At 39.8% G+C, this 16,007-nt stretch overlaps 1 protein-coding gene across 4 annotated transcripts in view; it reads left to right on the top strand.

Annotated features, from left to right (window-relative positions):
• The window catches only part of iqsec1b (IQ motif and Sec7 domain ArfGEF 1b), a 539,720-nt gene that overhangs the window by 434,767 nt on the left and 88,946 nt on the right, over window positions 1-16,007 (top strand). The window contains exon 1 of one of the 4 annotated variants that reach the window (XM_072280362.1): window positions 10,082-10,152. The exons of the other annotated variants lie outside the window; for them this stretch is intronic. Within the exon in view, the coding sequence (XP_072136463.1) occupies window positions 10,124-10,152 (29 nt within the window). The 5' untranslated portion in view covers window positions 10,082-10,123. Of the gene's footprint in view, window positions 1-10,081; window positions 10,153-16,007 lie in introns of those variants that run through there. 4 annotated transcript variants of the gene reach the window in all.

The raw sequence follows: 16,007 nt of genomic DNA, 5'->3' as shown, positions 1-16,007 counted from the left end.
GGTTGTTTTCTAGAATGGAAGGCTATAGTTATAAGGAAGGATGTGATTGGTCAGTTTTATTGTCACTCAAGTGATATCTACAGGTTTATAACTTTATTAATGGCATAGATAGTCAGTGTCTCTTTCCCAGGGCACTGGCATGTAGAATTAAAAGGCACAGGTTTAAGGTGAGGGGAAGAAATTAAAGAGTTTTTCCATACAAAATAGTGGTTATCTGGAACAAGCTGCCAGAGAAGGTTGTAGAAGCCGATACAATTACAATAATTAAAAGGCATTTTAATTTTAGCTAGAAAAAGCATAGATGGATCCAGGCCTAATGCAGACAAATAGAATTGTGTAGAATGACATCCCAATTGGCATGCATGAGGTAACTGAAAGGATCCATTTCTACTGGATGATTTATGATTCCATCAATGAGATAGCAGATTGTTGAAGTTTCCTTATTTCTCTTGAACTCCTGATTTGATTTAAAACAACTTCCTTATATTTTCAGTGTTTAGTTTTGAACTTCGAAGGTGGAAACAATTTTTCTTCTTCTGGAGAGCAGAGCAAGTTTATTCAGACATTTCTCGAGGAGTTTTACATTTTTGTATCATCTTGCTAAGATTCCCTACAGTTTCTCCAGTGCTTGAATGTCCATGTTCTAATATGATGATCAGGACACGATGTACAACAGGTATTTCAGAATCAGAATCGTAGAAAAGTGGAATAGCAAGATAGTGTTCATGGACTGTTCAGAAATCTGATAATGGAGAGAAATAAGCCATTCCTAAATTGTTGAGTGTGAGTCTACAGGCTCTGTCATCTCCCTCCCAGTGGTTGTAATGAAAAGAGGGCATGTGCCAGATGGTGAGGATCAGAATCAGGTTTTTTTTCCACTGACATATGTTGTGATATATATCATTTGAGGGTCCTTGATGATGGATGCTGCTTTCTGAAGACACCATTTATTGAAGATAACCTCAAGGGTTATCTTGAGGGGAGGGTTGTGCTCCTGATGAACCTGGCTGAGTCTGAATCCATCTGCAGCCTCCTTTGATCCTGCACTTTGGAGCCTCCATACTGCGCGGTGATATGACCAGTCAGAATGCTGTCCATGGTACATCTGTAGAAATTTGTATGAGTCTTTGGTGACAAACCAAATCTTCTCAAACTCCTAATACAATGTAGCTACTAGCATGCATCCTTTGTGATTACATCACTGTTTTGATGGCCAAGAACTTGAAGCTGCTCACTCTTTCTTCTGCTGACCCATCAATGAGACTGGTGTGTGTTCTCCCAATTTCCCCATCCTGAAGTTCACAATCAATTCCTTCATCTTGCTGAAGGTAAGTGCAAGGATGTTGTTGCGGTACCATGCAACTAATGGATATGCCTCCTCATAGAGAAAGTAGCGCAATGGGATAATCACACATTCTTGAGGTGTGCCTGTGTTGATTGTAATTGAAGAGGAAATGTTATTACTGATCCCCACTGACAGTGGTCTCCCAATGAAGAAGCGAAGGATGCAGTTGCAGGGAGAGGTGCAGGGCCTAGGTTTTGAAGCTTATCAGACATCCCACCTCTCCCGGAAGTTCCGGGAGTCTCCCGCATATTGATAGTGGCTCCCTGACGCCCGGAAATTATATACAATATCCTGGAAATAGATTTTTTTGAGAAAGAGAGGGAGAGCTAGCATCCTGATTGGTCTCTCTTTGTGTTAAGAGTGGTCCCCAACCACCAGGCCACGAGGAAACAATATGATTTGGCGATATGAGTCAGCTGCACCTTTCCTCATTCCCTGTCACGCCCACTGTTGAACTTGAACGCATGCAAGGTCATTACGCACGTGTCATCCATGTCAGCGCGGGAAGATCAAGTCCTCAAGCTTGCAAATGACAGCGGGCTGAAAAGTATGTTTGACATAGCATCTCTGTCGGCATTCTGGATCAAAGTCAAGGCTAAATATCCTGAGATTGCCACGGAAGCAACATATCTCTGTGAAGCGGGCTTTTCTGCAATGAATGTAATGAAAACAAAACTGCGGAATAGACTGGACATAAGGAACCCCCTTTGTGTATCGCTGTCTCCCATCACCCCTCGATGGCATTGTCTTGTTGCAGGAAAACAAGCCCAGGGCTCCCACTGATTCAGCGATATTGGTGTGTTGCAGTGATTTCATACAAGGAAAATATGCGCTGTGTGTTTAATATCCAAACGTTACTTAAAATGTTATGATGCTATTGACTTATAATTGACTTATCACTATATTCATGTGAGGAAAATATGCACTGTGTGTTTAATATCAAATTCATTAGATAAACCCTTTTAGAAATGAAATTGAGTGTATTAGCCACTTATAACTGACTTATAGTTGATTTATCACCTATATACCAGTCATGATTAACAACCCCCCCTCCCCCCCAGGTCGGCCGGTCCGCAAGAATATTGTCAATATTAAACCGGTCTGCGGTGCAAAAAATGTTTAGGGACCCCTGCTAAGTAGACCTATCAGTTTTCTCTGTGGGCGGGCTTTATAGTCGACCTCAAAAATAATGACCGTGCCCCTGGTGGGTTAAAATGTAAAAGACATGTTGAGGTGAGTTTAACAGGTGTCATTTGTTCATTAGCATAGCTAACGTTATTTAAACTAGCTGGCTGGCTGCTAAGGAGCTACACTATTGATGTCCTATGTGATGTAGACTTGCTTAAAGTTGTAATAGAATAAACATGATAATATAATATAAGTACATATTTTAATGTCACATTTTCTGCATATACCCAACTTGGTTTACAGATTAGACAAAATCACTAAACAAAGTATTACATACTCCCTTGGAGGTCGGACGGGGGGGAGTGTGGTGGTGGATGTGGGGTTGCGGGGGGTGGGGGTGCTACCTCCCAGAAATGGTGGTGCTACCCCCCTGAAATGAGTTTTTGCAGGGTGGGATGTCTGGCTTATTGATTAGTACTGAGGGGATGATGGTAGATTTATCTCTTTAAACCTGCCAGAAAATAGCCTAACAACAGTTTTGTTTAAACTGTGCAGTTCTTTGTTATGAACATACTGAAACAGATGTACAGATCTACTTTGATCATGCTAATACAAGGTTTCTGGAGACAAAAGTTAATGTTTTGACGGTTCAAATCTGCTTAGTTTTTTAAACGTTATTCTTAGAATGAGACTGTTGCTAGATTGCTCTTAAAGTGGTGGTGATGAATTGGCATCTTGATTAGTCACAATGGCTTGGTTTCAGATCTCAACAAGAAAGAAAGAACAGCCATTGAGTGTTTTATTTATTTATTTATTTAAAGACACAGTATGGCCCTTTCTGGCCCTTGGAGCTGCATTGTCCAGCAGCCCAAGACAACTCCAATTTAACCTTAATCTGATCATGGAATAATTTACAATGATCAATTAATCTATTAACCAGGACTTTGGTGTATGAGAGGAAACAGGAGGACCCGGAGAAAACCCTTGCATTCTACAAGGAGGATGTACAGAGACTCCATACAGAGGATACCAGGATTGAACGCCAAACTCCAATATTTCGAACTGCAGGTCCGCGCTAACCACTCTGCTACCTTGGCACCCAATCAGGATAGTATTCATTATATGCCAATTCAGGGCAGTGTTCAAGTTGGAGATGTTCCCAAATGCTTGCTGTCCTTGGGATGTCAGGAGATATTTTGTTGAGCTTCATTAAGAAGGTGGCCTTTGTTTAAAAAAAGCTGTTTACTCTCTTATCTATGCTTGTTATTTCCCTCGAATTATTGAAATATGAACAAATAGGAGAAAGTTATTAAAATCTTCATCCAAAACCTGTATGTCTAAATTGTATGTTGTGTTACCAACCTTTAAAGTAAGGATATGACACTAATACTAGAGATCTATATTTAGACAAATTCAAATACTATTAATAAATTTGTGAAGCCAAAGTTTAGAATTTGTCAATATGAGCATGTCTATTAATAGAACTGCTGCACAACATCACATGGTTTACCTCCCCGTTGTATTGCTGTTTACACTGACACAACCTGTATCAGATGATGACAGCATTGCCTTCCAGTTGCAAATACCTCCCTGTGATAAGCTTTTATCAAATCAGGTTGATTCACCAGATCAATCAACCACTCCCAAGAAGGTCAGTCATTTTCTCCTACATATACTGTTGAACCTCATTCTCTTCTAAAGCCAAAAGGCTATTTTACACTGAATGATTTGTGTCTCCTGAATGCCATTAGAAAGCAGATTCAGTTTTGTGATGCACCCTCCTTGTGTTTTACACTGCTTTCCTGAACTGGAGCTTTATTAGCACATTACATTCTCCTTTTTGCTTAATGTTCTAGCAATGTTGTGTATGCATTGTACATCTGAGTTAACCCAATTATTGCTGGAGCTTGAACTGGAGAGTAGATAAGAGTGTGTGGTCTCCTATTTCATTACAGCACACCTAAGATTTAAATAATAAAAGAAATTTAATAAAAAATCAGAACCTTACTGAAAAATATGTATGTACTGTATATAAATACTTTATTGCTAAAAGATACATCTAATATCTTAATCTGTAAAAATACACAGGCATTTAAGCACATTTTACAACCAACCTTAAGATGAGAATTGTTTACAACTGAAGTTCTGCACAAATGAATAGAACCCATTGAAGGTGTAACTGAATTTGAAAGTATTTATATATTTTTTTCAAATATTACATTGGCTGCACCATGGCAAGTGGGTGAGAAAAGCACTACTCATATTTTGCATGTCTTTGGCAGTTTTTATTTTCCCGGGCATAGTTTCTTGTAGCATATTTGATAGCATTGATAATTGAGATTATAATTTACAATAAGTGAAATTAAATGCCACAGAGCTTAGCTACAACAGCATTGGTAATGCAGACCTTACCCCAAGGTACTTGTGTATTTTTGTTAGACATGTTGGAGCAATGTTTGAAAATCACAGTAAAAATTGTCTAAATTTTCAAGTCAAGTTATAATGAGAGCATTCTAAGATTGAAATATTGTAGTTTCTAAATACTTACGCAATCAAAGTACACCTGCATTACACTTGCAGTGAATCTGAATCAAGTTTATTCAAAGTTCAAAGTAAAATTTATTGTCAGAGTATATATACATTCCTGAGCTTCTTTTTCCTGCAGGCATACTTGGCAAATCTATAGAACAGTAACTGGAAACAGGATCAATAAACAACAAACTGTGCAAATGCAAATAATAATAATTAGCGATAAATAACAAGAATATGTAATAATAACAAGATTAAGAGCTCTTAAAGTGAGACAACACACATCAAAGTTGCTGGTGAACGCAGCAGGCCAGGCAGCATCTCTAGGAAGAGCTACAGTCGACGTTTCAGGCCGAGACCCTTCATCAGGACTAACTGAAGGAAGAGCTAGTAAGAGATTTGAAAGTGGAAGGGGGAGGGGGAGATCCAAAATGATAGGAGAAGAAAGGAGGGGGATGGATGGAGCCAAGAGCTGGACAGGTGATTGACAAAAGGGATATGAGAGGATCATGGGACAGGAGGCCCAGAGAGAAAGAAAAGGGGGAGGGGGAGAAAAACCCAGAGGATGGGCAAGGGGTATAGTGAGAGGAACAGAGGGAGGAAAAGGAGAGAGAGAGAGAAAAAGAATGTGTGTATATAAATAAATAACGGATGGGGTATGAGGGGGAGGGGGGCATTAGCGGAAGTTTGAGAAGTCAGTGTTCATGCCATCAGGTTGGAGGCTACCCAGACGGAATATAAGATGTTGTTCCTCCAACCTGAGTGTAGGTTCATCTTTACAGTAGAGGAGGCCGTGGATAGACATATCGGAATGGGAATGGGACGTGGAATTAAAATGTGTGGCCACTGGGAGATCCTGATTTCTCTGGCGGACAGAGCGTAGGTGTTCAGTGAAACGATCTCCCAGACTACGACGGGTCTTGCCAATATTTAGAAGGCCACATCGGGAGCACCAGACGCAGTATATCACCCCAGCCGACTCACAGGTGAAGTGTCGCCTCAGCTGGAAGGACTGTCTGGGGCCCTGAATGGTGGTAAAGGAGGAAGTGTAAGGGCATGTGTAGCACTTGTTCTGCTTAGTAAGTGCCAGGAGGGAGATCGGTGGGGAGGGATGGGGGCGAGAAATGGACGTAGGGACCGATCCCTGCGGAAAGCAGAGAGAGGGGGGAGGGAAAGATGTGCTTTGTGGTGGGATCCTGTTGGAGGTGGCGGAAGTTACGGAGAATAATGAAGTGAGACCATTGGTTGTGGGAGCACCAGAAATAAGATGAATGTAGTTATCCCCTTTTGTTCAAAAGCCTGATGGCTGAGGGTAGTAACTGTTCTTGAACCTGGTGGTGCGAGTCCAAAGGCACTTGTACCATCTACCTGATGGCAGTAGCAGGAAAAGAGCATGGCCTGGATGGTGAGGATCTTTGAGGATGAATGCTGTTTTTCTACTGCAGTGTTTCATGTAGATGTAATCAATGATTGGGAATGCTGTACTGGGTCAAATCTATAAACTTCTGTAGGATTTTCTGCACAAAGGCATTGGTGTTTCCATACCAGGCTGTAATGCAGCCAGTCAGTACACTTTCCACCTCACATCTATAGAAATGCACCAAGGTTTTTAATGACATGCCAAATCTCCACAGACTCCTGAGAAAATAAGGGCACTGTTGTGCTTTCTTTGCAGTTATATTTGTTATATATAGTGGGTCAGGACAGGTCCTCTGAGATAGTGACACCCAGGAATTTAAAGTTACTGACCCTCCCACCTCTGATCCTCTGATGATTACTGGCATGGACCTTTGGTTTCCCTCTCCTGAAGTCTACAATCAGTTCCTTGGTCTTATTGATATTGAGTGAGAGGTTGTTGTTATTACACCACTCAGCCAAGTTTTCAATCTCCCTCCTGTATGCTGATTCACCACCCCTTTGATATAGCCCACCACAGTGGTGTCATCAGCAAACTTGTATATGGTGTTGGAGCTGTACTTACCCATTCAGTCATAGAAAGCAAATAGAGCAAGGGGCTAAGCACAGATCCCTGAGGTGGTCCTGTGTGGAGATTGCGGAGGAGATATTTTTGCCAATCTGAACCGACTAGGGCCCGTAAGTGAGGAAATCTAGGATCCAATCCATCCTTTCAGGGGTATTGGGTATTGAGGCCCAGGTCTTGGAATTTACGGATTAGTTTTGAAGGGGTGATGGTATTGAATGCTGAACTGTAATCGATAAAGAGCATCCGGATGTATGCATCTTTGCTGTCCAGATGTTCCAGGGTTGTGTGAAGAGCCAATGGGATGGTATCTGCTGTAGACCTGTTGCTTCAGTAGGCAAATTGGAATGATTCCAAGTTGCCACTCAGACAGGAGCTGATACACTTCAATACCAGCCTTCCAAAAAACTTCATCACTGTGGATGTAAGTGCCACTGGGTGATAGTCATTTAGACAGGTTACTGTGCTCTTTGGATACCGGTACGATTGAAGCCTGTTTGAGGCAGCTGGGTAGTATACACTGCTGGAGCGAGAGGTTGAAGATATCGGTGAATACACCAACCAGTTGGTGAGTACTCAGCCAGGTACTCCGTCCAGACCAGATGAGTTCCTTGGATTCACTCTCTTGAAGGCAGCCTGCATATCACTGACATACTGTATATTGTGAAATATATTGTGAAATTTATTGTTTTATGGCAGCAGAACAATGCAATCATAAAAAGAAGAAATATAATTAGTGCAGAAGGAAAACAAAATAGTGAGGTAGTGTTCATAGGTTCATGCACCATGAAGAAATCTGATGGCATAGGAGAAGAAACTGTTCCTAAAGTGTTGAGTGTTTGTCTTTCGGCTCCTGTACCTCCTCCCTGGTGGTAAAAATGAGAAGAGGGATATCCTGGATGGTGAGGGTCCTTAATGATAGAAGGTGCCATCTTGAGGTACCGCCTTTTGACAATGCCCTTGATGGTGAGGGAGGGAGCTAGTACCCATGATGAAGCTGGATGGGTCTACAACCCTCTGTGTCTTTTTTTTGGTCCTGTGCAGCAGAGCCTCCATACCAGATGGAATCAACCAGTCAGAATGCTTTTCACAGTACATCTGTAGAAGTTTGCTGGAGTGCATAGTGATAAACCAAATCTCCTCAAACTCCTAATGAAAGATAGCTGCTGAAGTGCCTTCTGTGTAATTGCATCAATATGTTGGGCTGAAGATAGATCCTCTGACATGTTGAAGTGCTGGTGGTTTTATATGTTAAAATATCTCTCTGATTTGTGGTACATTTGATTATAAGGTTTTATGAGAAAAGATTGTGCAAGTCTATGAAATCATTTACTGAATTTAGAAGTTAAGTAGTTCAGATTCACTCAGTACTTAATATTGAGAAAAATGTTTACCAGAATGAGTGTGTAAAAAATATTTTACAGAGAAAGAGGAATGTATTTTTGCTATGTAAAAAAGGTCATAATCCAATATTCAGTATTCTGATGCAATTCAATAATGACTGGTTTTTATGTCTGTGAAGGCAGCAGTACTGCTATTAATATACAGTGGCTATGTCTTGCTCCTCAATTGCCATTGGAGTAGATTATTCACTTCATAATCTGATTATTGCTATTTGTAGTTCTCGCTACTCAACTATAATTTGAGGATATGAAGTATATATATTTTACTTCCTGTGCATTTCCCTAACAGTTCATTTTTAAGCAGTATTAATACTATTGCTTTTAGTCTTCAAATCTTAATTTCTGTAAACCTGAATTCACCTTGGTGCACAGAATCTCAAGCAAATTGTACATTAAAAATACTGGATTTCTTCCATGTGGGAAAATCCAGTCTTTATTTTGTTTGGATTTGACTTCCATTTAATTTATAGCTCAAGGACTTTAGCATGATCAAGCTAATCACATGTGTATTTATCACTTGCACACAACTAAGTGATCATCACAAATCGTGCACATTTACATCTTCCCAAGGACCACTATTACAGTTCAAGCTGTGATTATAAAGGGCTCAAATTTTCAGTTGTTAACTCACAAAATATAGCCTTTAATAATTTCAATGCATACTTCACATAAGTGTTGTAATGCATCAATTATAAATCTTCATTCCACTACAGGGTAATGAAATGGGTGACAAATATCCCATATTGTTCACACTGTTCTACATAATTCACAAACACTGTCATTTAGTTGTGTTCACTTTTAAGAGATGGTGTCTAACGTAATGATGTCAGTGTAAGGGGACTGCTTTTGGTTTGTTTGTAATGGAAGTAAAGGGCTGCGGCTTTTTTTAAGCACATTAAAAGACTCTCACATGTTTTATTCACAAAATCCTACACCAGAAGTACACACTTGTATGTGTTAGATGATGTTGGTATTTTTCTATTTTTGGAAGGCTTTGGGGACAAATGAATCTCAAATGTTTATCACCACTCAGTACAAGCAATGCAATTAGCTTCATTTTGTAGTATCTAAATCCTGTTTAATGTTAAGGTATAAAAGCAAAGTTATTCAGTGCAGATTGGAATTTAATGTTAATGTATCAATATCCCAGCAGGAATACATTTTAAAAATCTGTAGACATCTTGCCTGTTCAGTATTTATTTGGCAGAATTTATTCAAGATAAAATATTATTATCACAGAGGCTTTACTCCTTCTGCTGTTCTATATTCAGATAATAATCAAATTCAACAGAAATGAAACTCCTGACTGAGGAAATAGCAATAGAAATAGCAGGAGATTCGATTTCCTGTGAGGCATAAACATATTTTTAAAAAACTGGATTTTATCTGCAGGCTATGTCATTCTGTGTCGCAATCCTTTCTGATTGGTAGCTGTATGCAGCTGAAGACTTGAGCTTGTAATGAAAGAAGCAGCAAGAAATGTCATTAGAAGAACATATTTTATTTACTTACCTTGGCTCTATGGATAGATCTATACATAATGGTCAAACTGGGATAGACTTTTATACTCATCATTAACTAGATCCAAGGCAAGTTGGCAATCATACTATCAGGATGGAATTGAAATGCATTCTTTATTGGCATATTCTCACACATTGATTCAACCCGTTCCATGGATTTTCAGTGTTGTTTTTGAACTGGCAGCATATCTACCAAAATCCATTGTTGATCTACAAAATGTGGAGTGTACTGCATGAAATCAGCAGGTGAGGATAGACTTTATTAAGTTTATTTTGGGAACTGGAACACTTACCTTTGTTCTGCAATATGCTTCATTTCACCTGTTTTGGGTGTAGCACACTGATGCATTAGAATGGAAACAATGGTGTGCAGTAATTTTCAACTTTACTTTTGTTAAATAATCTGCAACAAAGCCGAAAATTTAAATTGTCATACTTTTCTGAACTAAATTGCAGGCATTTGACTATAGTAATTCTCTGTTGCTATTTGAGTGCAGTGGTACATTTAAAGCACAGCTTCTACGTTACTGAAATATATAAATATTAATATATACTGATTGTAAAACAATGACCCTAACAATAACTTTTGAGAGGGGATAGAATTTAGATGATGCAAGTTTTAAAAAATGAAATTGTGTAGTTTTGATTTGTAAATCTATCAATTCATCTACAGATTACTAAAAAAAGAAATATTAGGTAGATGAATTCATCTTGACAATGAGGAGAGTGTGCTGTTTCAGCTATCTGTAGCATCATTGGCTATGGAAATCAGTGAGGGTCTATATTTACATTGGCATGGGAAATGCCTGTACTTGGCCAGAGGATGACAGAGGATTACTTTAAAAGGGGTATATCAATACCTCCGCACCATCCACCACAAGAGGGACTTCCCGGTGGCCAAACATTTTAATTCTGATTTGCATTCCCATTCCGATACGTCAGTCCATGGCCTCTTCGTGTGCCAAGATGAGGCCATCCTCAGGGTGGATGAGCTACACCGTATATTCTGTTTAGGTACCTTCCAATCTGAAGGTATGAATATAGATTTCTCCTTCCAGTGAACAGAATATTCCCCCTCCCCTCACTTCCTCTATTCCTCATTCTGATATTTCATTTCTTCTCACCTGCCCAGAACTTCCCCTGGGTCCCCTCCTCCTTCCCCATCTCCTATTGTCCACTCTTCTCTCCTCTCAGACTCTTTCTTCTCCATCCCTTGGCCTTTCCCATCCACCTGGCTTCACTTATTACCTTCCAGCTAGCCTCTTCCCCCTACCCCCACCTTTTTATTCAGGTCTCTGCTTTCTCAGTGTCTCTACCTGAAACGTCGACTGTTCACTCTTTTCTGTAGATGCTGCCTGACCTGCTGATTTTCTCCAGCATTTTGTGTGTTGCTTTGATTTCCAACATCTGCCAATTTTCTCATATTTGTTAATATGTAAATGGTTTTGTGGACATCTATATGAGAAAGCTTTTGGATGCCATATGAGGGACTGCTGTCACATGTAGTATCATTCTACAGGATGAGTCAGCACCTGCAAGAATAACAAGATTGGTGGTAGATGCAAAAATATATTTATGAGTTTTAAACAGATTGTTGATGTAAATGAATACAGTGGCTGTTTAAACCCAGTTTTACGTCAAGGATGGGTATTCTTGATTCTATATTTGATTCATTCTGATGTTGCTTGAAGACTGATTCCAACCACAGATATAGGTGGAGACAGATGTACTATACATCAAATTACATTAGCCTAGATTATTTTGCACTGTTATATTTGGAAAATTGGAAGTCTGGTACGCAGGGCTTGTCCTGTAGAAGAGAGGTCTGATGGCAAATTATATGTATACTCTCCTATATCTGTGCAAATCATGTTTCTTGGCATCCACAATATTTATTGAGTTAAATGAAGATTGACATTCTCCAACAGTTTTTGTGGTCAATCATTGATAAGTGCATCTTTGCGGAGAGCTCACCAGTACAGACATCAAATGAGGTTTAACTCTGATCCACACTTCAATAAACTTGTTATCTAAATTTTCTTATGAAAGGGTAGTCAACTGCATGATGCCACAAAATATTGCTTGTTGCTGGGGAGATGAATCCTAACAAGAGTTGCTTGTTTCTGGAGTGATTGGAAGTCTCTGTCAATCACAATTATCTTGTGAATTGGTACTTTATTGACAGGGTATGTTTAAGAACAAATTCAACCTCATTATATTCCATGAAAAACACCAAATGTCAAGGAGCACAACTTAAGAGTAGTTCAATAGTTTAATCTATAGCTTCTTTGCTGTTGTTTAAAAAAGAATAAGCATCATAATGTTAAGAGTATATGCTACCAAATAAGTGTTTATAATGGAGTGATTATGTTGTGACATATGCCCAATATTTTAAAAGTTAGCATATGATGTTGGTGGATTTGATTCATCTTTGCACAAAGTTTAACAAGCATTTCCTTGAAAGCAAAATTATTTTTTAGTATACCATTCTGAAGAATGTATAATAAAAAGAAAAATAGTCTCTGTCCATGTTACAAAAATGTAGGCAATGGTATAATCCTTCGCACTATGAGTATTCATTACTACTGTCCTTACCTCTGCTGCCTAATGTTCCTCCAAATATAACAAAAAAAGAGGTCACTGTGATTTAGCTATTCTCATTGACAAAGCATTTTGGGCCTTTTTAATTCCGATGTTTTTGTTGGAGAGGTGCGTGAGTATAGACATTAAAGGAGGAGTTGTTCACCAGATTCATTTTTGGGACAGCAGGTTTATTTTATAAGAGATTAAGCAGACTATACCTGTATTCTATGTTTAGAAGAACAGTGATCTAATTGAATCCCAATTCTTACAGGTTTACAGTATAGATGTTTTTCTTTCACTGTGGTATCTGAACTCTGGATTATAATCTCAAAGTAAGGATCCCCCTTTCAAACAGGAGAAATAATTTCTTCACTGAAAAAATAGTAAATCTTTGGAATTCCTCATCCAAGAAGGCTGCAGAAGCTTAGTTGCTGAGTCTATTCATGATGGGGATCTTGAGATTTTTAGATATGATTGGATTTGAGGGATATTCAATTAGTAGAGCAAAGTGGCAAGTGGGTAAATGATCAGCTGTCATTGGATGGCAGAGCAGGCGTGAGGGGCTGAATGATCAGCTTTTGTTTCTAACTACTTGTTTAAACAGAATTTGGAAGCTCTTTACTTAATCATGTGCAATGCAATTCATTTGTACGTATTTACTATTGGGATATGGGAATTCATCTAATTCACAATGGTCTCAAGAAGGTGGATCAAGGGTTTACCTTAAAAACATTTCGACACACTACAACAAAACAAAGCATATTATCGTAGGACTGGAGTTGGATTTAAATTACCCCACAGAGGACAGGAGGACTTTAGTGAACCTATTGGAATTTAATGACCGTTTTGATGAATTTTATGCATAAAAGGTTATTTCAACCAAATTTTCAGGAAAAAAAAGCTAAATACTAGCACTTCAATTGTCATGATGAGATTTGAATTCTGGACAATTAGATTAGCCTTTGGATTGTTGGTATAGTGATAATTGCCTTCAAGTGGAAGGTGTCCTACTGTCTAACAATAAACTGTGATTAAATGTATAATAATAGCCTGAGTACTTTCTACTTTCTATCATATATTTTCAAACTGAAGCATTGCTTTTCAACCTTATTTGAATGTATTTTAATTATTCTTAAGGAATGCCAATAAACAACGCTCTGCTTCTTTTAAATGCATGTAGGACTTCTGACCTTATTTTGCATTTAAAATATTATTCTGTAATAAAAATGTACCTCTGGATTTTTAGTTAATTGACTAATTCTCAGTAGGTTATTTAATACTCCTTCATACTATGAACATTCATTACTACTGTCCCTGCCTCTGCTGCCACCTCTCTCCAGTATGAAATAGAAAAAGAGGTCATTGTGAGGCAGTAGTCTCATTGCTTCATGTGTAAAAGGAATCTTGACCGATATATACTGAATAATTGATTTCTTATATTAAATGTCAAAATAATTCTATGGTTTATTCACAAGTACTGATTAAGATTGTGTTACCCCACAGAGGAGGTAGTGCAGTTTCTTTGTTACAGTTGTACCTTTCACTCTTCCATTGTAGCATTATAGCACCCAGAGCATAGGAAAACATCTAAAATATTTTATGACACCGTAACTGAAGAAAGTATTTGACCAAAGGAAATATTTCTTGTGAAACTAAACTAGTGTTTTGTAACCAGGGTATAAGAAATTATTTGAAATATATAAGGTATTGTGGTTGGAATGATCATACCTTGACTGGAATGTCTTCCATGATGAGGATGTCTCCAAATTCACTGATGGAGTCACGTGCTTCATCCGAAAGTGCATCAACGATGTTGTCCCCCAGAAGTTGGTCTGGGTCATCCCGAACCAGAAACCCTGGATCAGTAGTTCTGTACGAGCAGGGCTTTACAACAACGAGTTTACATCGCTGGAGATCAACTAGAGCTCAAGAAAAGCAGCTATGATCTGTGTAAAGCTATTACGGCTGCGAAACAACAATATAGGGAGAAGATTGAGTCAAGATTCACAACGAATAGCACATGTGACTCGTGGCGAGGGTTGCATACCATCACAGACTTCGAAGGCAAACATTGTGGTGCTGCCAACATCGCAACCTCTCTCCCAGATGAGCTCAATCACTTTTATGCGAAGTTCGATGTCACTAACTCTGAGCCTCAGAGGAAAACCACCACTACAACCTGCAACCTGTTCATCTCTATGGCTGAGGTTCACAGATGTTTCCAACGAGTAGACAGTTGCAAGGCTACGGGACTGGGCGGCATCCCAGGGCGAGTACTTAGGATTTGTGCAGCACAACTGGCAGGTATGTTTACAGACATTTCTCCCTCTCCCAGTATAGAGTGCCCTTCTGCTTCAAATTATCTACCATTGTCCCTGTACCAAAAAAGACCAAGGTAACATGCCTGAACGACTGGTGTCCTGTCGCACTCACCTCAGTAATAAGCAAATGCTTTGAAAGGCTGGTCAAGGATTACATCTGCAGCTTGCTACCAGTCAAACTGGACCCCCTACAATTCGCCTACCGACACAATGGATTGATAGATGACGCAATAGCCGCTGCTGTACATACCATCCTTACGCATTTGGAGAAGAAGGATCCTTACGTGAGAAAGCTGTTCGTGGACTACAGTTCAGCATTCAACACCATAGTTCCATCCAGGCTCAACAAGAAACTCAGAGTCTTCGGCCTTGACCCTGCCTTGTGTAGCTGGATCCTGGACGTCCTGTCAGATTGCCAGCAGGTTGTAAGAGTGGACTCCCTCACCTCCAACTCTCTGACTCTCAATACAGGAGCCCCTCAGGGCTGCATACTGAGTCCCCTCCTTAACTCCTTGTATAACCATGACTGTATCGCCACCCACAGCTCCAATCTGCTAATTAAATTTGCCGATGACACTACATTGATCGGCCTTATCTCAAACAATAACGAGTGGCCTACAGGGAAGAAGTCATCTCCCTGACACAGTGGTGTCAAGAAAACAACCTCTCCCTCAATGTCGCAAAAACAAAGGAGCTGGTCGTGGATTACTGGAGGAATGGAGACAGGCTAACCCCTATTGACATCAATGGATCTGGGGTTGAGAGGATAAACAGCTTCAATTTCCTCGGTGTCCACATCGTTGAGGACCTCACATGGTCTGTACACACCAGCTGTGTGGTGAAAAAGGCATAACAGCGTTTCTTTCACTTAAGGTGGTTGAGGAAGTTTGGTATGGGCCCCCAGATCCTAAGAACTTTCTACAGGGGCACAATTGAGAGCATCCTGACTGGCTGCATGGCTGCCTGGTACGGGAACTGTACCTCCTTTAATTGCAGGACTCTGCAGAGAGTGGTGCGGACAGCCCAGCACATCTGTAGTTGTGAACTTCCCTTGATTCAGGACATGTACAGGGACAGGTATGTAAAAAGGGCTGGTAGGATCATTGGGGACCCAAGCTGCCCCAGCCGCAATCTATTCCAGCTCCTACCATCTGGGAAGCGGTACCACAGCATAAAAGCCAGGACCAACAGGCTCCA

The sequence above is a fragment of the Mobula birostris genome, chromosome 16 (assembly GCF_030028105.1).
Source record: "Mobula birostris isolate sMobBir1 chromosome 16, sMobBir1.hap1, whole genome shotgun sequence".
Classification (NCBI taxonomy): Eukaryota; Metazoa; Chordata; class Chondrichthyes; order Myliobatiformes; family Myliobatidae; genus Mobula; species Mobula birostris.
The sequence above is the reverse complement of the archived record's forward strand: the minus strand, read 5'-3'. Positions and strand labels throughout refer to the sequence as shown.